Raw genomic sequence first — 25,250 nt, 5'->3', positions numbered from 1 at the left:
AGAGGAAAATGAGATACACAAAGGTCGAGGGATTTGCCCAAGGTCACGTAGCAATTTAAATGTGCAAGGCAGGATTTGAACTCAGGTCTCCCTGACTCCAGGCCCAGCATTCTATCCACTTCACCACCTAACTGCCTCATTTTGTGCCCTGAACTTTCTGTTGAACTTGGGCAAGTCATTTCCCTTCTCAAATTGCCTCATATGTATAAGATAAAAATAACATTAGTAAATAATATTTTTAAAATAATAAAAATAAAAGGAGTGATAAAGATCACTTCTAGCTCTGACATTCTGTGTTCTAAGGGCCCTCCCAGTTCTGACATTCTGTGTTCTAAGGGCCCTCCCAGCTCTGACATCCTGTGTTCTAAGGGACCTCTCAGCTCTGACATCCTGTGTTCTAAGGGCCCTCCCAGTTCTGACATTCTGGGTTCTAAGGGCCCTCCCAGCTCTGAGGCCCCTCCCAGCTCTGACATCCTGTGTTCTAAGGGCCCTCCCAGCTCTGACATCCTGTGTTCTAAGGTCCCTCCCAGCTCTCATGTTCAGTGCTTTAAACACCACTCCCCCACCAACGTCTGACATCATCTGTTCTAAGGGCCCTCCCACCTCTAGTTCTAACAACCCATCCACTTTGGGCGTTATGTTGAATGAAAATGTTGAACTATTAAGAGGCATAATTAGATTACAACAGAAACATTACTTGGGATTCCCCCTTTGCCTCCCTTTTCTAAGAATCTGCAGCCAATGTGCACAGTTAGGTCATTCACTATTGTGCACACAGACTGGTCCAACCCACATCACCATTGAGTGATACCAGTGAGGGCAGGATGTGGCAAAACTTCCCAATTCAGCAATTTTGAGAAATTGAGAAATACCTAGTTAGAAGGGAGGGGCAAAGATGTCAAGTCAGCCATTCTAGATAGCACAGGCCAGGTTTTAGAAGGCCCTATTCTAGGCCTGAGGCAGGAATATGATGCCAATCATCTTTAGCCCATCTCTTGGATTGTTGTCTTTACTCTCCATGTGATCAGGTTAACTCACGTTCAGAGCAAAATTCACCACCACCCCTACCATCATCGCTCAATTGCACAGCCCCTGATAATTTCCCAAGCACTTTTATATCCATTATCACATTGGATTCTCACATATTTCTCTGAGAAAGTTGAAGCAGAGGTTGTTGTCCATCTGAATTATACAGATGAAAAGACTGAGGTCCAGAGAGAGAAAGATACCTTGAGAACCAGAAGACCTAGTTTAGAGTCCTGCCTCTCTTTAGTGACTCTGGATTTAAACAAGTAACTTCCTCAAGCTTGGCTTTGATTTCTTTGTCTGTAGAATGAAAGGGTCTGTCTGTAAGGGTTCTCCCAGGAGTGATGTTCTGTGTTCTACTGTTCTGGTTCTAAGTACTTCTGTAAAGCTCAAAGTGTTGTATAGATGTCAATTGTTAGTATTATTATAAAGTCCTTCTCAGATAAGACCTTACCTGTTTTTTTTAAATTAAATTTTATTTCATTTTCAGTTCCAAATTCCTTCCCTCCCACCTCCCCTTCTCCTATCCATTTAGAAAGCAAGGAAAACAAAACTCTTTACAAATATATATATAGTCAAGCAAAACAAATTCCCTCATTAGCAATGATATCCTCTTCCTAAAGCTTCTCCCAGCTCTGACATCCTGTGCTCTAAGGATCCTCTCAGCTCTCACATCCTGTGTTCTAAGGGCCCTCCCAGTTCTGACATCCTGTGTTCTAAGGGCCTTCCCAGCTCTAACATTCTCTGTTCTAAGGGCCCTCCCAGCTCTGACATCTTGTGTTCTTAAGGCCCTCCCAGCTCTGGCATTCTCTGTTCTAAGGGCCCTCCCAGCTCTGACATTCTCTATTCTAAGGCCACATAAAGAGTCAGGGACAGAGTTCCTTCTACCATAGCACAGTGCTTCCCTATTAGACTGCAAGCTTCTTGAGGGCATCTCTTCCCTTGTTCTCCCCCACATCCTGTACTAGATATTGCTCCATAAGTGACTACCAGCTCATTCCCTGCAGACATGCCTATGGCTCTCTCCCATATGCTTCCCTCTAAGCCAAACAACCATGGAACAAAACTTACCACTTTGGTTTCCTCTTTGACGCAGGACAAGAGCTTCTCTACCAAAAAAAAAAAAGAAGAGGAAACATTTCAACCACTTTCTGCCTCAAGAAGGAAGTTGCCAGGAAGGGGACAGTAGGAATGGTTGGTAAATCTCTGGGTAAGAAGTGAACACCCCTCTAGAGTCTTGGCTTTGGTCCACCCCTCCAGACTTTTTGTCCACTATCCCCCTAGCTACTCTCTATTAAAATCAAACCAGTTTCTCTGTCTTTCAAGTAATATCCTGTACATTCCCACCTCTAAGCTTTTGCTCAGGCAGGTCCCTCCACCTGCAGTACTATCTTTCCATGTCTAAATTATACCCACACTTCAAGGTCAGGCTGAAATGCTACCTTTCTATGAAGCCGCTTCTACTTTCCCAGCTAGGTACAATGTCTCCCCTCTTCTGAACTCTCACAGTACCATGTTCCTTTCCTATGGCATTTAGCACAACCAACCTTGTTTTATATTTACTTGTGTTAGAGTCTTCCCTACAAGACTGTAATCTTGAGGTCATGGACCATGTCCTGTACAACTTAGAACTCTCTACCTGGTAGATGCTCAAAAAAATGTTTGCTAGATGAATGAATGATGGATCCATCCTTCATGTATATTCCTGGATAATTTTTCTTAATGAATGGATCTAACCAACTCACTCCTGTGCTCAAAAATCTTTAGTGGCTGCCTATGGCTGTTAAAATTCAAACTCTTTTATGTGGCATTCAGGGCCCTCCACAATCTGGTTCCCTCCTACATGTGCTGGCTTAACTCTGGCCACTTCATGTTCCAGCCAGGGAGATCTGCTCTCTGCCTTTTTCCCATCTATGCTCTGGTCTGTCACAGAATATGTCCTATGCGTTTCCATCTTTGTGCTATTGCTTCCCTTTCCTTGCATCTCCCCCTTCTTCTTTTAAATTCCTACCTGTCCTTTAAATGCTTCTTCTTAAGGAAGCTTTCCCTGGCACTGTCTTCACCTCATCTACACTCTCCCCAGACTGGCAGCTTTCCTTCTTCGATGACATATAGCCCTTTGTCTTGGATCTCTCTGATACATTGTAACATTGTGTATTGAAGTTATTTTGTGGGTCCTGTTTCTATCTTCTTGACTATAAGGTTCATTGAAGGAAGAGACCCTATCCTAGCTAAAGTCTGTATTTCCCTGTCACCTTGCAGAGCAGGTGCTTGATAAACGTTTATCAAGCAAATGAATGTTTGACGGAATGAAACTTACTTTTTCTCTGAGACAACGTGAAGCGGAAAACCAGACCAATCAGTAGCAGGACGACAATCATCAGGCCCAAAATCCACCCTAAGGAGATAAGAAACCCTTATAAGTTCATGAAAGGGCAGATCTTCCCCCATACATAAGATTAACATTATCCTTTTCCAGTTGGGCAGATCAAGAGCTAGGGAGGACATTGAGAGTTGTCTGACCACATCCTGGCCTTCCAATCACTCTGTGAGGGAGAGTGGGGCACTGTCCTTGGCCTGCAGGCCAGAGACTCCAGGCTGGTGATGAAAGGGGCAAACCACCCATAGCAGGCAGAGCTGGTCCCTTGGTATCAATCCTCCTATGTGTACCTGTCTCTCTGACGCTGATTCTTCCAGACAAAGACTAAATCTGATAGCATTGCCTTGAAGCCTACTTAGTTTCTCAGGTTTCTACTCCAGGGCTACCTTCCTGCCATGAGGAGAGATTAAAGGAAGGACTTTGTAGAGAAAACACTCACATCAAAGAAAGGCCTGAGAGAAGAATACACCCAGTACAAGCATTCGGGGGTGGGGGATGGGAGGATATAGTCTGTAGGAATAGAAAGCGACCTGTGAGATCACTGGTATAGGAACTCCCAAGTGAGAAAATGCCTTTTACTAGTAGAGATTGACACTTTCTCTGCAATTTAGAACCTTAGAGAGTTGCTTGGGGGCCTTGAGAGATAGTCACTTTTTCAGGGTCACACAGTCACTATATGTGGGAGGTAGGATGAGGTCTTCCTGCCTCCTAAGGTCAACTTTCTGTCCACTGTACCAGGAGCTCACATGCTCGCTCTCTCTCTGTCTCTGTCTCTGTCTCTCTCTGTCTCTCTCTCTCTGTCTCTCTCTCTGTCTTTCTCTTTCTGTCTCTCTCCATTTCCCCTCCTCTTCTCTCTGTCTCTGCCACTGTCTCTTTCTCTGTCTTTCCCTACCTCCCTTTCTCTCTCTCTCTCTCTCTCTCTCTCTCTCTCTCTCTCTCTCTCCATTTCTCTGTCTCTGTCTCTCTCTCCATTTCTCTCTGTCTCTCTTCATTTCTCTCTCTCTCTCTCCATTTCTCTGTCTCTGTCTCTCTTCATTTCTCTCTCTCTGTCTCTCTTCATTTCTCTCTCTCTGTCTCTCTCTCTCTGTCTCTCTGTCTGTCTCCCTCTCCATCTCTCTCTCTCTGTCTCCCTCTCCACTCTCTCTCTCTCCATTTCTCTGTCTCTCTCTCCATTTCTCTCTCTCTGTCTCTCTTCATTTCTCTCTCTCTCTCTCTCTCTCTCTCTCCATTTCTCTGCCTCTCTCTCCATTTCTCTCTCTGTCTCTGTCTCTCTTCATTTCTCTGTCTCTCTCTCTCTCTTCCCCCCACATACATACATATATACCCATGCACATATATATATACATATACATTAATAAATGTTTATCAGATGAATGAATGATTGAATGAAACTTTTTCTCTGAGACAGAATACATACACATATATAATAAAATTTATATAGTGTATATCATACACACACATTTATGTATCGCATATATGATATACCATACACACATGCATATGTATAGTATGTTATATGTGTTTATATAAACATGTTACACAACAGAAGCACATACACATGTAACATGTTACATTTGTGTAGATATTTTTTCCCTGGCTGCAAGAGGCCCTACACAAGCACATGTGTGTACACGCACATCTCTATACATGAATGTATACATACGCACACACGTGTACATGATATTGAGGCACATTATACTGGTATATAAGGATATATATGTATACAACTACACTATATATACATATGTGTGCACATGTGTAACACTGAGGCAGACTGTTCTTATATGTATATAGTAGACCTTTATGCACATATATATCAGTAAACATGTAATTTTAATTATTTTAGTAAATTTTAACTAATTATTTAACTAATCATTCTTGCTAACTGTATACTTAGCTTTGCTGTTTTTATGAAGTTGAAAGACTCAGGATGGATGTAGGTACCCTCTAAGTTTGATGCCTTAGACCACCAAAATGGTGTCCCGCCTTTGTTACTACTCTGACCTCCACAGACACAAACGTACACACATGTACAAGCAAAGAGTAGCCATATTTCTGCTCTCAGACGTGGTTATTGGCAGCTCTGATTGAAAACTAGCTAGCAGGAAAAGGAAAGCAGAAAAGAAGCCCAGACTATTTGGTTTCCCCATTCCTGGGTGCCCCAGGTTCGTACACATAATCCTAAAACACCATGACGCAGCAGTTGGTTGCGCTTATTTCCATTACTTACCAAGTGGAAGGACAGAGCCATTGGAAAAGACCAGACTGACGGTGGGCTGTGGTTGGGGCTGGGGAGAGGTGCCTAGAGTGATGTTCGGCTGAGAGTTCCACATAGTATCTTTGGGATTCATGAACCCAGGCTGACTTTTGGAGAGAGGTGGATCTGTCTTTGGAGGAGCAGGGACCATGTCAGTGCAGATAGCATCTGAGGTTGCATTACCAGGAACTGCCACAGAGCGACACCTGGAGGAGAAGGAGGCTTGGGTTCATGAGGGAGCAAAGATGAGCTGACTTTGGAATGAAGGAGTCCTCCCTCTAGGCTGGGAACATCCTCAAGGTCCCAGGTCACTGGAGAGAGGCTCCCAAGACAATCGGCCCTCAGCAAAACTGTGAGGTTGGCAGACTTTTCCATTTCTCCTTCAATTCCACTTCCCTATCCCACTCTCGAATTTGCTGGTGTCTCTCCCTATGATGTCTGGCCAAACCTGAATTTCCACATTATCTATGCATCCCTCCATCCCTACCCATCAAAACTGCAGTGTCCTGTGTCCTGCTCCTTCAAGATTCTGCTCACTATTATGGTCAATCTGACAAATCCATGATAAGAGATTAATGATCCGGATACTCCATTTTAAATAAGGGTTCTCAAGGTCTCGACCCAAAGGAGTTGGGGTGAGAATGCCAGAGGCCAATGGCAGAGATTTAGGGGGTTGAGAGACTCTTCAACGTCTCATTTACCACTGGGTTAAAAAGGTCTAACAGTCGAGGAAAGAGAACACTGGAACTGGTCAGGAAACCAAGGCGACTCTAGTTGAGACTTTCTATCACCCTAGCCTGGACTAGTGTAATGGTCACCTAACTGGCCTCCTAGCTTCCAGTCTCTCCCCACTTTGATTCTGCCCAAGCCATAGTCGTAAAACACAGGGCTAACCTTGTCACTCTCCTGCTCAAGAAACTCCAAGTGTTCCCTATTAACATTTAAATCAAATGCAAACTTCTTTGGCTTTTAGGACCTCCCCCAGGCTCCAGCCTAAGTCGCCTTCACCCTATTCCTCACCCATGACATTCTACCTTCTATCTCTGCACTTTGTCCTGGAAGGGACTCCCTTCTTATCTTTACCATTCGGCCCTCGTTTCTTTCAATGTTCAGGTCAAGTGTCATCTTCTAAATGAGGCCTTTCTTGACCCTTACAGCTACTAGAGCCATCTCACCCCCCAACCCTCCCTCAAATGACCTGGTACATACATACACATGCACACGCGCGCGCGCACAGGATGTCCCAAAAGTTGTAGTGCAATTTTAAACTATGATTATTATTATTAATAATAATAGCTAACATTTATATAGTGTTTACTATAAACACCTCAAGAGCAAAGTCTAATTTCATTTTTGTCATCCTATCTCAGTACCTGGCAAAGTATCAGCACATAGTAGATATTTAGTAATAACTGCCTAGTGACTGATTCTGCCACTTAATAACTTTGCATGATATGGGCAAGTCATTTTTTGTCTCTGAGCCTCACACTCTTTTTCTGTAAAAGAGGGATTATAATAATCAACAACATTAATAATTATATCATGTTTTATTGTATTATATAATTATACAATACAGGGCGTTCTTAAAGTCTGGACACATAGGCAAAAATGCATATTTTCAAGAAATGAAATGAATGAAATTTTCAACCACATTTTATTTAATTGGAATATTAACAAATAACATCTTCAATATGATTTCCATCATTTGTGATGCAAAGGTTGATGCGCTTTTCAAGATTCACGTGAACTTGATGCACTAACTCGATAACTCCACATTGCCATCAATTTTAGCACATTCACTCTTGGAATATGAATATGAAATCATATGATGTTATTTGAAGTTGAAGATGTTATTTGTTAATATTCCAATTAAATAAAATGTTGTTGAAAATTTCAATCATTTCATTTCTTGAAAATATGCATTTTTGTCTATGTGTCCAGACTTTAGGAACACCCTGTATTATAATTATATAAGAGTATAATATATTTTATCATATAATTATATAATATTATGATGTGATATTATAATATACTTTATTATATGATTATGCAATTATGCAATATTAGTATATAGTATAATCCTACAATATGATAAATATTGTATAGTTTTCATCATTATATTAAATCATAATTATATATACATTACCATCATTGTATAATGCACAATATTATAATATAGTATGATTATTATCATCATTATATAAATCATTATTAAATATTAGCATCATTATATTAATCATTATTAAATATTAGCATCATTATATTAATCATTATTAAATATTAGCATCATTATAATTAATAGCTCTACTTCCAAAGACAGTTATAATGAAAGGGCTTGGTGAATACCCCCTTTCCTCCTGCTTCCCCTCCCAACCCTTGTGTGAGTGTCAACTCACCCCCCAGACCCCATGAATTTGTTTCATAGTATACATATGTATCTGTGAACACAGTCTATCCCCCAGGTAGAAAGTAAACTCTCTGAAGCAAGGCACAGTCTGTATCCCCAGCGCCTAATTACTGCCTGACATGTAGGAGGAGCTTAATTAATGCCTATTGATTGACCAACAGACACTAAAGTGCAGTCACCAATGGCAGGCATTAGCACAGAAGTCAGGGGCAGGAGAACCGTGTTCAAATTCTGGCTCTGAAACTGGGATCGTGGGCCAGATACTTCATCTTGGTAGATTTCTATTCCCTCCTCTATACAACAGGGACAACACTGTGCACCTCAGAGTTCTTGGGAGAAAAAGTCATTTTTTTAATGGCTTTGTACACATAGCAGGTTGAGCATTGGCCTTGGAGTCAGGAAATCCCAAGTTCAAATCTCACCTCAGAAACTTGCTAGCTGGGTGGCCCTGGGAAAACTGCTTACCTTTCTCAGTTTCCCTTTTTGCATCAGCAAAATCAGGATAATAATAGTACCCCCTTCATAGGATTATTGTAAAGGTAAAATGAGAATATTTGGAAAGTATTTTGCACACCTTGAAATATGTTATAAAGCATTGTTGTTACTAATATTATAGTATCTGCTGAAGTGAATTTATAAAACCTCAAAAGTACTACATAATGCCAATTATCATTATACTTAGCCTATCCCTGCACAGTGGCTCTGGTCATGCCTTTGTTCCTTTCCTCCCCTCAAGAAAAAGACAAACCTGGCAGATATCGAACCAAGAGCCCCTCACTTTAGAGTTGACAAAACAGAGGCCCAGAGGGTATTTGAACTCAGGTCTTCTGACCCCAATTCCAGCGTTCTTTCAGCTATGCCATACTTACTGCCCTGTACTTGCTGGCTCCTGGCACCTCTTGTACTGACACCTGGAAAGATGCCACTCAGCAGAGAACCCCATCCCCAACTCATCAGAACCATAGGAACCAGTTACTCACACTCGGTGGGGCTTGCAAACATCTGTAGATGACACAGTGTCTGAAAAGGTCCCTGGCTCACAGGAGGCACACTGCACATTTGAATCCGAGGTTCCTGAAAGCCAGGGGAAAAAATCCAGAGAATTTCAGTGATTTCTAATCATTGGGTCTGGATAACAAGCTATGTCTCTTCCAGATCATCAGCCCCAAGGAAAGACTGTGAGACAGGAGCCCTGGGGGCAGAGTGGGGCATAAGGAACCACCCAAGGCCACACGGAGGGGACTGGGCAAAGTCAGTCCAGATGGTGCCTACATATTAATTATTAAGTATTGGCACCTAGCTCCACATATGGGCATAGTGCACAGGGAGGCAGAAAAAATCAGAGTTGGGAGGGGCCTTAGAGTGTGGAATGTTAGAGCTCAGAGGGGCCTTAGAGCATGTTAGCTGGGAGGGCCCTTAGAACACAGGATGTCAGAGATAGGAGGGCCCTTAAAACACAGGATGTCAGAGTTGGGAGGGCCCTTAGACCACAGAATGTCAGAGCTGGGAGGGGCCTTAGAATTTAGAATGTCCGACCTAGAAAGGACATCACTGAATGTGAGCACTTCTAACCCTCTCTGGTGTCTGAGGGATCAAGTCCACTCCCTCCTCCACAACCGCCTTGCAGCCTCTGCCTCTCTTAGGTGGTAAAAACTCCATCCCCTGCCTCCACCTTTAAACCCCTCGGAGTCAAACTGAGGCCCTGAGAAAGCCAAGGTGATTTGGTCCTTAGAGTCCATTTGCTTTGGGGATAGTGATCTCTCCATTTGCTGAATTATCCCTGAATCCCTTAGAATGGGCACTGTAACACAAGGGTAAAAAATCAAAGGCATATTTGCTTTGTATTCATGTTGCTGTTGCCGCTGTTTAGTCATGTCTGACACTTCGTGAACCCATTTGGGGTTTTCTTGGCAAAGATACTGGAGTGGTTTGACATTTCCTTCTCCAGTTCACTTTACAGATGAGGAAATTGAGGCAAGTAGAATGAAATGACTCTCCCAGGGTCACACAGCTAGTAAGTGTCTGAGGCTGGATTCAAACTCAGGAATATGAGTCTTCCTGACTGGCACTCTATCCACCGAACTGCCCGGCTGCCCCTGATCATTGTGTCACTTCTGAGTGCCTTGGTGTGGGACTTTAGTCCTGGGAGCTCAGAGTAGAAGCTCCTTGAGGGCAAGGACTACTTCGTTTTATGTATTTTATATCTTTGGTAATTAGCACAGTACCATGTTTATACATAGTAGGTATTTAATAGATAGATGAATGGATGAGTAATGAGTAATATGAGCTGCATGAATGAACGAGTAGAAAAAGATTTCCAGTGATTTATTGAAAAGAGCACTGGATTTAGGGAAGGATGGAAGGAAGGAAGGGAAAGAGAGAGAGAGGAAGGAAGGGAAGGAGGGAGGAAGGAAGGAAGGAAGGAAGGAAGGAAGGAAGGAAGGAAGGAAGGAAGGAAGGAAGGAAGGAAGGAGGAAGAAAAGGAGAAAGGGAAAGAGGGAAGGAAGGCAGAAAAGAAGGAAGGAAGGAAGGAAGGAAGGAAGGAAGGAAGGAAGGAAGGAAGGAAGGAAAGAGGGAGGAAAGGAGGAAGGGAAGGAGGAAAAGAAAGCAAGAAAGAAGGAAGGAAGGAAAGAGGGAGAAAAGGAGGAAGGGAAAGAGGGAAGGAAGGCAGAAAAGAAGGAAGGAAGGAAGGAAGGAAAGAGGGAGGAAAGGAGGAAAGGAAGGAGGAAAAGAAAGCAAGAATGAAGGAAGGAAGGAAGGGAGGAAGAAATGAAGGAGAGAGAAAAGGAGGAAGGGAAAGAAGGAAGGAAGGGAGAAAAGAAGGAAGGAAGGAAGGAAGGAAGGAAGGAAGGAAGGAAGGAAGGAAGGAAGGAAGGAAGGAAGGAAGGAAAATGTGAGGGACAGCTCCAGGCCCAGAGCTCTATCCACTACATTAGGAGATGGATTTATAGTCCTAGACCTCATCTTGACTACTTGCATCACCTTGGGCAGGTCACTTACCTTCTCTGGTCCTCAGTGTCCTTCTCCATACACTGTAGGGCTTGGCCTAACAATCTCTTGGGTCCTGCCAATTGGGATTTACACTCTACCTTCCTGCACCCCTAGGCCATAACATGGAGGGAAACTCCTAAGCCCCAGCTCTCAGTTCCTCCTACCTGGCTTGGACACTCCAAAGCCCTGGAGACACTTTTTGAACTTGGAGCATATGACGCAGCTTTTCTGACTCTTTACTACACAGAAGAATCCAGGCTTACAGGCACAGATCCGGTCTCCACTTTTAGTGCAATTCTCAATCTCCACCAGATCTAGTGATGAAAGGAGAGAAAAGGGACAGAATCAATCCTGGTCTCCAGCCTGGAGGAGTCGGTTTTCCCTGTCAGTCCCAGGAATGGTTCCAGGACCCAGCCTTCTCCTGCCAGGGGCAGACCCCGCCACACGTTACCTCGATTACAGCGGCCTCGACAGCCGTGGCATGCCTTGATCCAGTTCCAGACCTCGGTGTACAGGTTAGGCTCACAGTCAGTGCAGACGGTGTTTGAGTCCCTAGTACAAAAATGCAGCACCCGCTGACCTGGAGAGAGAGTAGCCGGTATGTTGTTCATTGAAAACACAAATCAAAATTTTAAAGAAGAAAAAGCATGGCCTAAATATCTCAGTTTGGTGCTTTAACAAGGAATTTATATCCTTTCCTATCTGTAGAGCAGTGGTAAAGAGTCCTGGGTTCGAATACCAACTTGCTGTGCGACCTTAAGCAATTTCTCTAACCTCTTAGGTTCTCAGCTTACTCCAATGGAATATGAGGATGCCAATGCCTTACCAAGGGCAGCTACTTTGGTGGTGCGATGGATAGAGTGCAGAGCCTGGAGTCAGGAAGACCTAAGTTCGAATCTGGCCTTAACTAACGGTGTGACCCTGGACAAGTCACTTGACCTCATTTGCCTCAGTTTCCTCATCTGTAAAATGAGCTGGAGAAGGAAATGACAAACCACTCCAATGTCTTTGCCAAGAAAACCCCAGGCAGGGTCACGAAGAGTCGGACATGACTAATCGACTCAACAACAAAATTGTAATTGGGAGTCTTTGAATTCTGCACCCCCGATTCAGTGCGAGGCAGCTGCCTGCTGACCAGATTCCAAGTCAGAGTGAGGCCAGTTTTGGAGAAAAGAACTGAAGGTGATAACTATCCCGAGAGATGCTCTCCAGATCTTCTGATTCAGGGCCAGTTTTCGATCTTCTAAATAGTGGAATTAGGAGGTGATAACAATGAATGGGGAAGGAAAGGTTTCAGTCCTTCTGAATCCTAGACCTCAGTCATCTCTGAGCTTCTGTTTTCTCAGCCATGAAGTGGGACTCAGTTCAATTCACCCTTTTGAGAACCTTTTCCCTCCTGACTGCCCCCTCTTGGAATCCCTATTTCCCTTCAAGAATCAACTCCAAAGCTATCTCTTTTTTTGGGGGGCAGAAAGGAAGGGGGAGCAAACTTGGTTAGATGACTTGCCCAGGGTCACACAGCTAGGAAATGTCTGAGGCCAGATTTGAACTCAGGTCCTCCTGACTCCAGCCCAGGCCAGGTGCTTTATCCCCTGTGCCACTTAGCTGTCCCTCCAATGCTCTCTCAACAGAAGGCTTGATCCCCTCCCTCCACTGCTAGCATTTCTCCACCCCTACCTCTCCACTGTTACTTTGTACTGATTTGGTAGGTATCACCTATTTACTTATCTGTGTACATGTTATTTTCCCCCACAGCAGAGGACAGTCCAGTATCTCCAATCCAGTCTCCCCAGTCTCTAGCCCAGTACTTGCCACATAGTAGGCTCTTGATACATGCTTGTTGGATAGAATCGAACATTTATTGTTAAGTACCTACTATGTGCCAGGCATTGTGCTAGCCCAAAGACAGAAACAAAACATCCCCTCTGCTGGAGTTAGACAGGGGCTTTGTAATTCGTTTCAAAATTGATGTGGTATAGTCAAGAGAACCCTAACTTTGAAGTTAGAGGCCTGACTCTGTGAAATGAAGGGGTTGGGCTACATAACCTCCAAAGATCCTTCAAGCTATAAATCTAAGATCCTAAGATGCCGTGTTGCCTATACGGAGACAACCTTCCTCCCCAAATCGGAGAGAGTCTGGCCATGGAGAGGGTTATGGCCAGTGGGCCTCTCAGGGCTCTCCGCCTGCTAGGGATGGCCGAAGATGGGTAGGCCTTCATTAGGAGACCCATTGACTGTCTCGTTCTCCTGTTCTCCAGCCTCATCCACCCTTTTAACAGTTCAGCCTTGGCCTTTGCAGCTGAGGGTGTGGTAAGGTGCATATGTGAAGACTGAGGTGGTGACTTTAGGCTGTGGGTGATAAAAGTGTGGTGGCTTTAGGGTGTGTCTCAGAGCAAGTGGATTGACTTTCGGTAAGTGAGTTAACTTTAGAATAAGGGTGAAGGTGAGAGTGTAGGTTAAGTTTGAGGATGGTGACTTTAGGGTATGAGGCGACTTCACCATGAGTGTAAGGGCAAGGGTGGTCACTTTAGGGTGTGAGTGATGGCGAGGGTCTTGATTTTAGAGTATGTGAGTGGGCTGAATTTAGGATATGAGAGAGGCCTGTGGGTGACTAGGTGAGGGAGGTGAGTGGGAGACTGTTGAATGAGGTGAGAATGTGAATATGGTACATGAGGGAATGAGGTGAGGTGAGTGAAAAGATGATGGTTTAGTGAATCAATGAAAGGTCTAGCTCCTTCTCACTCTACCCTTCTACAGGGAGGAGCTGTGCTCCTTCGGTGGGCTGTCCTCCAGCTTGGGGACTGCTGATGGGCCCAGAGCTGACAGACTCTGCTCCTCCTGGGGCTCTGACCTGGACCCTGGGGAAGGTCAGCAGCAGCAGCCTAGAGGGTCCCCATCTGCTTGCAGCCCTTTGCTTGGCACTGTGGCAAGTCCCAGAGATTGGGGTCTCTGTCCAGGCCTTGGCTCTCAGCCTTCCAGGCATGGCTGGAGACCAAAAAGGTACGCATGTATGCCTTCCCTCAAAAAGGCCAGGACTCCAAGGCTGAGGATGAAGATGGGAGTGGAGAAAGGGATGATGTCAGTGGCTCAGCCTTGGCCCACCTGCTGTCTTGGAAGGTTCCTACCTCATAAGATCATAGATTTAGAGCTGGGAAAGATCTTAGAGGTCACCTAGTCCTCATTTTAATGACAAGGGAATTCACACAGGCAGAAAGTACCAGAGTCAGGCTTCTTACCCAGCTCCTCTGACTCCAAATCCTGACCCCCTTCCACTTCCTCTGGTAATGCTTGTTATATCAGGACCTTGTATGGGCTGGCATAGGGCAGCTAGATGGTACAGTAGATAGAGCACCAGGCCTAGAGTCAAGGAAGACCTGAATTCAAATATGGCCTCAGACACTTACTAGCTGTGTGACCCTGGGCAAGTCACTTCACCTTGTTTGTCTCAGTTTCCTTAAGTTGGAGGAAGAAATAGCAAATCTCTCTAGTTTCTTTGCCAAGGAAAACCCCAAATGGGGTCATGGAGAGTTGGACATGACTGAACAAACTGAAACGGCCAGTGTGGTGGAAAATGGAGGGCCCTGGGAGAGAGGACATCTGAGCTGGAGTACCAGCTTCCCCACTTAGTGGTTATGTGACAAATCACTTCACCTCTAGGTCTCAGTTCCATTATCTATAGCAGGGCTGTCCCACCTTAGGTTTTTATTGAAACAACAGACAATATATTTTGATTTGCCATTTTAGTGAGAGCTCTGCGGTAGCTCAGCTTCCCTTACTAAAGCATTTATGTAAATTTCTATGCTTGTAGGCTGGCCGCATAAATCACACTGCGGGCCTGCTGGCTGCATTTTGGACAGCCCTTATCTACAGAATGACTAAGGTTGATTAGACAACCTCTAAGGGCCCTTCTGGTCTGTAGTACTAGGAAACTGTTAGGTCTCAGCTTCCCCATCTGTAAAACTGGGTGCAAGAACCCAGGACTTTTCCACCTATGTTCTTCCATAGTAACATGCCCCCTTAAAGTCAAAATGCTGGGGCTACATTCACTTGTAGCCACATAAGCCCTTCCTGGAGGCAGCTTGCAACTTGTTCTGAGGAAACAACCTCAGTTTGGGGGGGTGGGGCATCCAGGAAAGTGAGATCCCTCTCTTGGACACAGTGGGGGTGTAAGGGTGAGTCAGTTACCTGGGGGACACTTGTTACAGCACCTCTGGATCTGGACATTATAATATTCTCTCTCTGTGTCCCTGCAGTTGCCCTTCGGTTCTGGGATATAAGGCAGAGATACCTGAAGGAAGAGAAGAAGAAAACTTTAGCATCCATTACACTCTGGCCAGAATCCCAGGCCACTAAACACCTCCTTTTCTCTCTTTTCCCCGCGTATGGCCTGATTTGCATTGTCACAACAGTACAGTAGAGGCTGCCTCAGTCCTGCCCTTGATATATCCTAGCTGTGTGACCTGGAGCAAGACTCTCAAATCTAGACCTGAATAAGGCTCTAAGCTGCATTTGACACATGATAAATCTGAAGCTCAGAGAAATGAGGGGACTTAGTCACACAGCAGTCATGGAATCAAATAATCCTCCTTCTGGGGTTCCAAAGCTCCGGAGAACTTGGCATTGGGATGAAAGGGGGCCCCAGTAATTTCCCAAAACAGAGAGAAGGAGGAACTCTGTCCCAACTCCACAGCTCATCGTGTCACAAGTAGGCCCCATTCTGGCTAAGGAAGCCAGTTTGCCAACATGAGGAAGTCATCAAGGCAAAGGAAATCAGAAAGAAGCCAGGGGTTTCTGCTGAATAATTTACACTTCCTAAGATTTCCCAGTCCAAGGGAGCTGTGTAGTGGTCCAAACATTCTGGAAAATCATTTGGAACTATACCTAAAAATTCACTAAACTACACCCACCCTTGGATCCAGTAACACCTTCCCCAAAGAGATCAAAGGCGGATGGAAGGGACTCATATGCACAAAAATATTTATAGTGGCTCTTTTTGTGGTGGCCAAGAATTGGAAATTCAGGGGAGGTCCATCAACTGGGGAATGACTGAACAAGTTATGGTATATTAATGTAATGGAATATTATTGTGCAATAAGAAGTGATGAGCAGGCAGACTTCAGAAAAACCTGGGAAATGTCATGTCAACTGGTGCAAAGTGGAGTGAACAGAACCAGGAGAACACTAGGCACAGTAATAGCAATACTGTAATGATGATCAACTGTGAAATACTTAACAATTCGGATCAAGACAATGATCTAAATCAACTCCAAAGGACACATGATGAAAAATGCTGTCTACCTCCAGAGAGAGAACTAATGAACTGTAAGTATAGATTGAGGCATACTTTTTTCATTGGGGGGCGATTAATGTGTTTTCTTTTGCCACATGGCTAATACGGAAATATGCTTTGCATGATTTCACATGTATAACTGATATGCTGCTTGCCTTCTCAAGGGGTGGGAGGGAGAAAGAAAATTTGGAACTCAAAATCTTAAAAAATGAATGTTAAAAATTTTAATGTAATTATGTAATATTTAGTGAAACAAAAACGTATTTTAAAGAAGAAAGGAAAAGAAAAAACAAAGAAATCAAAGAAAGAAAGAGCTGGTTTCAGAAAAACCTGGGAAGATTTATATGAACTGATGCAGAATGAAATGAACAAAACCAGGAGAACAAGTTACATAATAAAAGCAGCATTGTAAAGACAGACACCTTTAAAAGACTTCATATCAGTGCAATGATTAATCACAACACCACCACACCAGAGAAGTCATGATGAAGTCATGACTTCTGAAGTCACATACCTCCTGACAGGCAGGTGATGGATTCATGATCCAGAATGAGAATACATTCTCAGACATGGCCAACATATGAATTTGTTTTGCTTGACTGCATATTTGTTACAAAGGCATTGTTTTTTTTTAATTTTGGGAGAACTTGAGGGGGAAAGGAGGCTAGTCATAGTGATGACAAAAAGATATAGAGAAGAGGGTGACTTAGCAGTACCAGATCTTAAACTATATTATAATGCAATAATTATCAAAATTGCCTAGTACTAGCTAAGAAATAGAAAGGTAGGTCAATGGAATAGAGTAGACATACAATTTGCAGCAGCAAATATGATAACCTCGTATTTGACAAAGGTAAGGACTTTTAAGATTTGGGGGTAAGAATTCATTATTTGGTAAAAATTGTTAGGAAAACTGGAAATGAGCATGGCAGAAACTGGGCATAGACCAAATATTACACCATTTACCAAGATAAGGTTAAATGGATATATGACCTAGATATAAAGAGGGATTTTACCAAAAAATTAAAGAACATGGAACATATTATTTATCAGGCTTACAGACAAATGAATAATTTATGAATAAACAAGAGATAGAGAGCAAAGCTAGGTCCAGAATGGATCATTTTGATTACATTAAATTGAAAAGGTTTTATGCAAATAAAATGGATATAGCCAAGATCAGAAGGAAAGGAGAAAATTGGGGAAAAATTTTTACAGACAGTTTATCAGATAAAGGACTTATATCTAAAACATATAAAGAATTTGGTCAAATCTATAAGAATACAAGTCATTCCCCAATTGATAAATGGTCAAAGGACATGAACAGGCAGTTTTCCAAAGCAGAAATCAAAACAACTATAGTCATATGAAAAAATGCGCTAAATCATTATTGATTAGAGAAATGCAAATTAAAACAACCTTGAGATATCATTTTATACCTACCGGATTGGTTAAAATGATAGAAGGGGAAAATAACAAATGTTGGAGGGGATGTGGAAAAATTGGGACCCTAATTCATTGTTGGTGGAATTGGGAACGATCCAACCGTTTCAGAGAGCAATCTGGAATTAGGCCCAAAGAGTTATTAAACTACCTATATACCCTTTTACCCAGCAATACCACTACTTAGTCTATTTCTGAAGATAATTAGGGAAAAAGGAAAAGAACCTGCATGTTCTAAAAGATTTTTAGCAGCTCCCCTTGTGGTGACAAAGAACTGGAAATTGCAGGGATGCCCGTTAATTGGAGAATGGCTGAACAAGTTGTGGTATATGATTGTGATGGAATACTACTGGACTGTAAGAAATGATGAGCTCAAGAATTTTAGAAAAATGTGGAAAGACTTGCATGAAATAATGAAGAGCAAAATGAGCAGAACCAAGAGGAAATTATATATAGTGACAGCAATATTGTTTTAAGAACGACTTTGAGTGGCTAAGTGTATTGGGAATTAAGTTGGGACTTTTTTTACTGTTTTAGAATGATAAATTAATTAATGCAAAGCCCCAGGCCCAAACTACACGCTAAGCCGATGTGGGTGTGAAGCCCTCAGGGCCCTAAGGGGAGTTGCTAAGACCAGAGTCAATAGTAGGAGCCTAAATTCTGGTCGTTCAGATGAGGTTTGATGACTTCCAAAGACTGTATAAAAAGAGAGAACAGAGCTATTTGCTTAGGGCTCTCACTCTTGGAGGAGTGTAGATGTAGAGACTCTGGGCATCTGTAGTTAAGAGCCCTCCAGCTTGTGAACCCAGATGTTGATGCCTTCTTGGTAACTATGAATTGTATTTGGTCTGTTTATAATGTATCTTTGTAATTTGTTTATATTTACTCTGAAGTTCAGGGTGCTGGCTTTTTCCCCTGAACTAAGTGAATGATGTTTATATGTTGGATTAAAGTAAGATTGTTAACCCCTTAACGTTACTTTCCTTAGTAAAGCAGATCAAAAGAACCTGTGCTAGCCCCGTTCTTGTTGTCATGCTTGTGTTGGTCTTTCACCCCCACAGCAGCTACTAGCCAAATTGTTGCAACCCTAAGTTATTTTGACTATTAGAAATACCCAAATTAGGGGCAGCTAGGTGGTGCAGTGAGTACAGCACTGACCCTGGAGTCAGGACCTGAGTTCAAATCCAGCCTCAGATACTTGACACACTTACTAGCTGTGTGACCTTGGGCATTGCCCTGCCTTCCCCTGTCCAAAACAAAAAAAAAACCAGAAATATTCAAATTAATTATAAAGGACATATGAAGAAAGATGCCATCTGCATCTAGAGAAAGAACTGACAAATAGAAGTATATATAGAATAATTTTACTTACATATACCTATTTGTGTCTAGTGGTAGCCTTGGGAGGGAGGAGGAAGGAAAAAATAAAGGAAATTTACATGATAATTTTGTTGTATATTTGAAAGGAATAGCAAGTTGTACATAGTATTTATAGTTTCATCTGCAATTATCTTTTTATTGCACTATGTTATGGAAATGCTGTTTTATTCCATAAATTAAAAATAAAATTAAAAAAGAAAGGAGGGTGACTAAAGCATTTTTTTAAATGCACAGAAGAGAACAGAAGGAAATTCAAAGGGAGAAGTAAACAAGCAGGACAGCTTTGAAACTAACATGTTGAATTTATTATATTCTTTTAAAAAAACAAACTATGCATAACAGATGTCCAGCTTCATATACAACCCTCTCTTTCTGTTCTTTTCATATGGCAATATTTGTGTTTGTTGGCATTTGTCAAGTTCAGAATAATAAAAAATAAAAATTATTAAAATGCATAAAAAAGATTACCTGACTATTTAAGGACTTCTCCAAGTTCCCTGTACCACATGAATCCCAAAGAAAGATAAACCAATAAAATCCTCTAGGCATGGGCAATACCAAGATATTGGTTTCTCACCCTAGAATGCCAGGTTCCTAAAAATAATTTAAATTCTCGTAACCATAAAGCCCAAGCATTGAAGAAATACACATTGTTATTAATGGTCTCTGAGGACTCAGCTCAGAAGAAAGTACCCCAAAAGAAGGAACCTAATACTACCAACTCCCAAACACCCAGGCCTCTGAGAAAATGTAAAACAGTCATTTATCAAGTGCCTATTACATGCCAGGCTCTGCGCTAAATGCTTTACAAATATGATCTCATTTGCTCCTCACAACATCCCTGCAAGGTGGGTGCCATGGTTATTCCCATTTCATAGTTGAGGAAACTGAGGCAGGCAGAGTTGAAGTGACTTCTCCAGGGTCACACAGCTAGTGTGTGAGGCTGGATTGGAACTTAGGTCTTCCTGACTTCAGGCCCAGGGATCTATCCACAGTACAGGGCAGTTACCCAATTACTTGGGGGCTCCCTGAGGACAAGAATTGTCTCCCACATCAGAATAGAGTCTCCATAAGGGAGGGAAATGTGGCTCCCCATTAGACTAGGGTCACCTGGAGAGTAGGAATTATCGCCCATACTTGACTGAGGGCTTCCTGGCTGTCCTCATATTAGACTGGGAACTTCCTGTAGTCAGAGATGTGGCTCCCCCATCAAGGTGGGGCTCTCTGGGTACCGGAGCCCTGCTTCTGTTTCAGAGTGGGTACTTTCTGAGATCAGGCAGAGTCTCCCCCATAGCACTGAGAGGCTCCTGAGAATAGCAATTATCTCCCCCATCAGACAGTGGGCTAGTTTAGGACAATGACTGGGTCTCTCCCATCCAATCTGGGGTGCCTTGGGTGCAGGGACTCTGCTCCGCCCCCCTTACCAGACTGGAAGCTCCCTCAGGCCAGGAATGGTGTCTCCCTGACTGCCTTTCACTATAACGCTGCATTCTCTCCCTCCCCACTGGGATGAGCACAGAGCCCTGGGTTCATCCAATGGGCCATTCACTACAAGGGGATGATTCGCACCCTGCAATCTCATTCAGAACTAAAACACATCATCCAAGAAGCCTGCTTTACTCAGTCCTCTGAACCGTCTGCTCCAAGAGGCTCTTCCAATGTCCAAGAAGCATGGGGTTGGAAGGAGGAAGACTTGGGTACTTGCTTGGCCTCAAAATTAGGCAATTAAGAGTTGCCAGCTGGGCTTGCTTTGGCCGGGATGTGTTCGCAGAAGCAGTCTCTTAGTGATCTGTCGCATTACTGTGCGTTTTATTTATTTATTTTTCTTAAAGCTTTGATTTCGGTAATTGGACTTGCAACAGTCAGTCCTGCCCAGACACATCCCATTCTCCAGCCCTTCACTGGCCCTCAGCCAACCCAATGTGGCAGCTTTACAAAGATTGGGGTGACGACTTCCTGTCAGAGTTCAAAGATCCTGATGGGAAAGAGCCCTGGTGATTACTGGCCGGAGGGAGTCATCTCTCTCTGACTTTGACCCCCCTTGGGAGGCCAGGCTGAGCAAATCTGAACCCTCACTCGCTTGAATCACAGCAAGATTGACAGGGGGAAAGGGAGAGAGGCAAGGAGCATGAGAAAGAAAACAAGGCCGGCTAGCTGCCCCCAACAGCGCTGATGTCCCACTCTGGGCTCAGAGAGGAAAACAGCTTCTTGACACTTTCTCATCCTCCCCTGGCCCCTTGCCAACCACAATTCCAGTTCTCTCTTTCTCAGAGCAACAAACTTTGCTGGCCTTATTTACGAAAACAGGCTAAAGGGGAAAGTCGCTGCAAAGGAGTCAGAGCTAAACAATGAACAATAAAAAGCCCCAATGCTGGGGATGTTGAAACACAGAAGAGGAGCTCTCTGAGAGGTAGAGAGGGAGACTGAGGAAGCTTAGACTATCAGAGCTGGAAAGGACTTTAGAACAGAGAATGTCAGAGTTGGGAGGGCCCTTAGAACAGGGAATGTCAGAGCAGGGAGGGCCCTTAGAACACAGACTGTCAGAGCTGGGAGTGACCTTAGGACACAGAACGTCAGAACCTATGATCCTAAATTTATCTTCAAGGTAAAAGTTCAGAAGCACCCATGCCCTTAGCCTGACCCCATCAACCCTCAGGCCCCCTCCTCAACAGTATCCAAGTTCCCTCCTTCATCTCACCTGGCTCCTCCTAGGATCTATGCCCTAAAGACCCCGGTCTCCATTTTCCTAGATAAATTTAATAACTTTACCCTTCTTGATGGCTTAGTGGGAAATACTTTCCAGGAAATATGTTTTAAAGTACTTTAGCAGGAAGACAATTCCTTAGACCCAGGGAGTAAGGAGTATGGAGAGTACAGGCCCCCTTGGCAGGCCACGGGTGCTTTGGCTGAGGAGTCCCTTAACACTTGATTTACACCACTGAGGCAGCCATGGTCCCAGCCTGGATCACCTTCTCCCAGCCTCCATTTTCCCATCTGGCCATTGCCTTCACCTCTTGTGAGGAAGGAAACACATGGTGTTTCAGGCACTCAATATTTCCTTCCCATAGACAAAACCTTCTGACGCTGAACCAGGGCATTGTCCAAGACTCTCGGTGAAGGATGCCCTAAGGATTTCTCCAGAAACGAAACAAGAGGAAAAGAGATCTCTGTATGGAGTTTATACAAGAAGAAAATGCCTCACCCTCTTTTTTATCCATGAGAACCTAGACTTAGTGCTGGAAGGGGCTTTAGAGGCCATTTAATTCATCCCTTGAATTTAACAGATAAGGAAACTGAGGTCCAATGAGTTTAAATGGCTTGATTCAAAACCACACAGCTACCTGTATTTGGTGCAGAATTTGAACCCAAGGCTGGTGCTCCATGCACTGTGCTATACTGTCCTCTCAGGGGAATGGAATTAGGAGACCTAGTTTTAAATCCCAGCTCCACTACTTGTTTCATACATAACCTGACCGAAATGCCGCAAGTTACTTCTAAGAGCCCTTTAGGTTCTGACATTCTGTTTTCTATGGTCCCACCCAGCTCTGACATTCTAGATTCTCAGATTCTAAGAATATGCCCTATTTCTTCAGGAGCAATAGAAACTGACAAGTAAAGCATGCTGCCATTCAGCCTCTGCAGACAAAAACCACTGACTATATTACTCACCAGATCTCCCTGTCTTGACTTTATTGCTATGAGTGCTGAGCACCCATTGCCATCTTGAAGCCTCACAGAATGGGGATTGGGGGGAGAAGGGAAGGCAAAGGGTCCCTGGGGGTGGAGATACAATGCTAGAAGCCAGAAGCATTGGGTTCAAGAGTGGCCCAAACCTCAGAGACTTCCAGAGGAGCAGGACATGGGCAGGTGCAAAGTGAAATGGGTAAAAATTGGAGCTCTTTAAATCACACTCCAGCTCAATGGAGAAAACCATAATCACAAGGCATCTCAAAAGTATTTACCATCACCAACTTGGGGCAAGCCACTCAAGTGCCCTCTGGCCTCAGTCTCCTCCTCTGTAAAACCAGGGCCTTGGGCCAAATCTTTAAGATCTTCTTGGCTTATTGCTACAACCTCCTCAGATTAGCTTGTGTTAGACTTGGCTGTATCCTCACTGTGGCCACCAAGTAGAATGTCAGTTCCTTAAGGGTAGAGACTGTTTGGTTCTTGCCTTCGTATGTCCAACACTTAGCACTCTCTCTTTCCAGAAGCTGGGGCTTACTATGTGTTTGTCGAATTGAACTGAGTATTCTGAAGTCCCTCCTAACCTTAATGTTCTATATTCTAAAGCCCCTTCTAGTTTTGACTTTATTCTAAGGACCCTCTCAGATCTGACATTCTCTATCTTAAGGGCCCTCCTAGCTCTGACAGTCTGTATTTTAAAATCCCTTCTTAGCTCTGACATCCTGTTTTCTAAGGGCCCTCCCAGCTCTGACATTCCCTGCCCTAAGGCTAAACAAATCCTTCCTGTAAAATTTGGATTCCGTGGAAAGGATGCACTTAAGGATCTAGAAGGCCACATGCTGCCTTAAGGCCTCAAGTTCCCCACCCCTGGTAGGCTGTGAGGTGGATCCCTAAGCAAAGGGCTATGGTTGAAGAGTAGTGGGGCAGAGGGAGAGAGATTGAGTCCTGTGGTATTTGTGAAATGGAAGGTCCCATCCAGTACTAGAGGAAGATAGTCCTCAGCTGTCTAGGACCATGGTGCTTTATGGCAGCAATAGTAACTAACTGCTATTTATCTCAGACTTTAAGAGGCAGTGTGACCTAGTGGGTGGAGAGCTGTTTTGGAAGTCAAGAGGATCTGAGACTGAGTCCCACCTCTGACCAATACTGAGCAAGTCACTTAACCCCTCAATGATGCCCAGCAACTCTCAAAGACTGTCTCAGCTGCTGATCCATATTGGTAGAGGGATCCTTCCCTAGGAGGGAAGTGTGTGATCACAGCTCAGTTTTTATATTTTTATTTTATATGTGTAGATAGTGCTTTAAAATTGCAAAGTGCTCTACATGCATTACTCCATTTAATTAAGCCTCAGAATGACTTTGGGGGGCAAGTACCAGAAATATTATTGTTCTCATTTCATAGACGAAAACACTGAGGCACAGAAAGGTTAAATGCTTTGTCCAGGGTCACACAGGTTGTTGTTGTTGTGTTTGTCCTTCATTCTCAAAGAGGACCATGACATCAAGGAGATGATGACATGACCTGCAGTTGACTTTGATGTGAGTGAGGGAGGGCTGTGCAAGGTCACCAGCCTCACTTTCTCCTCCAGAGCCATCTGGGTCCAGTGACCAGATACTCATCAGGATGACTGGAGATGACCCAGGATGCAATGGGAGACCCTGGCCCTTTTAGGCTAAGGCCTTTTCATGTACTCACTTAGAGAGAGGTAACAACCAGCATTTGAACCCAGATCTTCTTAATTCCAAGCCAAAGGCTCATCAGCTCACAGATTTCAAGCTAGAAGCGTTCTGAGAGGTCATGAAGCCCAACCCCTTAATGTCCTCTCTTCACTGCAGTAGCGTACTTTGGGGCATCAAAGAGGATGGCAGACTTTCAAACCCATCCCTGGGAGTGTCAACTGCCTCCAACTGGAGGGTGATGCAGCCTCAGCTCAAAATCCATTTGTCTGAAGGATCTGGCCTCCCCATGGTAAATCATCACAGGGGCATGGGATTTAGCCTGGGAGAGACCATAGAAGTAATACAGGGGAGTCATTTTCTCCCCTACTTCCCACTTGACAAGCCTGTCTACCCCCTTTGACAGCTGCCTCCTCCTGTCTCATGGTGCAGTGGAAAGAAGACAATTTATAGTCAGAGAAACTGGGTTCTGCAAACTAAGGGGTATGGATTAGATGTGCTCTAGGATCCTTTCTAGTTCTAATTATATGTTCCTATAATCTCATGTTCCAACATCAGTATTATTCTCCTTGTTATTAACAACCCAAGAGTACAGGAAATTGCCCAACTTGGAGCCATCTGGTCTACCTGACTCTACCCTTCCCGAACAAGTCATCTGACTGTACACCAAGCAGGCTGCAGAACCTTCACTTCTCCTATTTATAAATAGGCCAGT

At 43.7% G+C, this 25,250-nt stretch overlaps 1 protein-coding gene across 1 annotated transcript in view; it reads right to left on the bottom strand.

Moving 5' to 3' along the window:
- The window catches only part of LOC118839926 (tumor necrosis factor receptor superfamily member 1B-like), a 58,814-nt gene that overhangs the window by 11,884 nt on the left and 21,680 nt on the right, over window positions 1-25,250 (bottom strand). The window contains exons 2-8 of the mRNA XM_036747424.1: window positions 15,247-15,349; window positions 11,513-11,641; window positions 11,226-11,375; window positions 9,051-9,144; window positions 5,637-5,869; window positions 3,347-3,424; window positions 2,098-2,135 (exon numbers count right to left, since the gene is read on the bottom strand). Of these exons, the coding sequence (XP_036603319.1) occupies window positions 2,098-2,135; window positions 3,347-3,424; window positions 5,637-5,869; window positions 9,051-9,144; window positions 11,226-11,375; window positions 11,513-11,641; window positions 15,247-15,349 (825 nt within the window). The remainder of the gene's footprint in view (window positions 1-2,097; window positions 2,136-3,346; window positions 3,425-5,636; window positions 5,870-9,050; window positions 9,145-11,225; window positions 11,376-11,512; window positions 11,642-15,246; window positions 15,350-25,250) is intronic.

Source organism: Trichosurus vulpecula, chromosome 2 (assembly GCF_011100635.1).
Source record: "Trichosurus vulpecula isolate mTriVul1 chromosome 2, mTriVul1.pri, whole genome shotgun sequence".
Taxonomy (NCBI): Eukaryota; Metazoa; Chordata; class Mammalia; order Diprotodontia; family Phalangeridae; genus Trichosurus; species Trichosurus vulpecula.
This window is presented reverse-complemented; position numbering and strand designations above follow the sequence as displayed.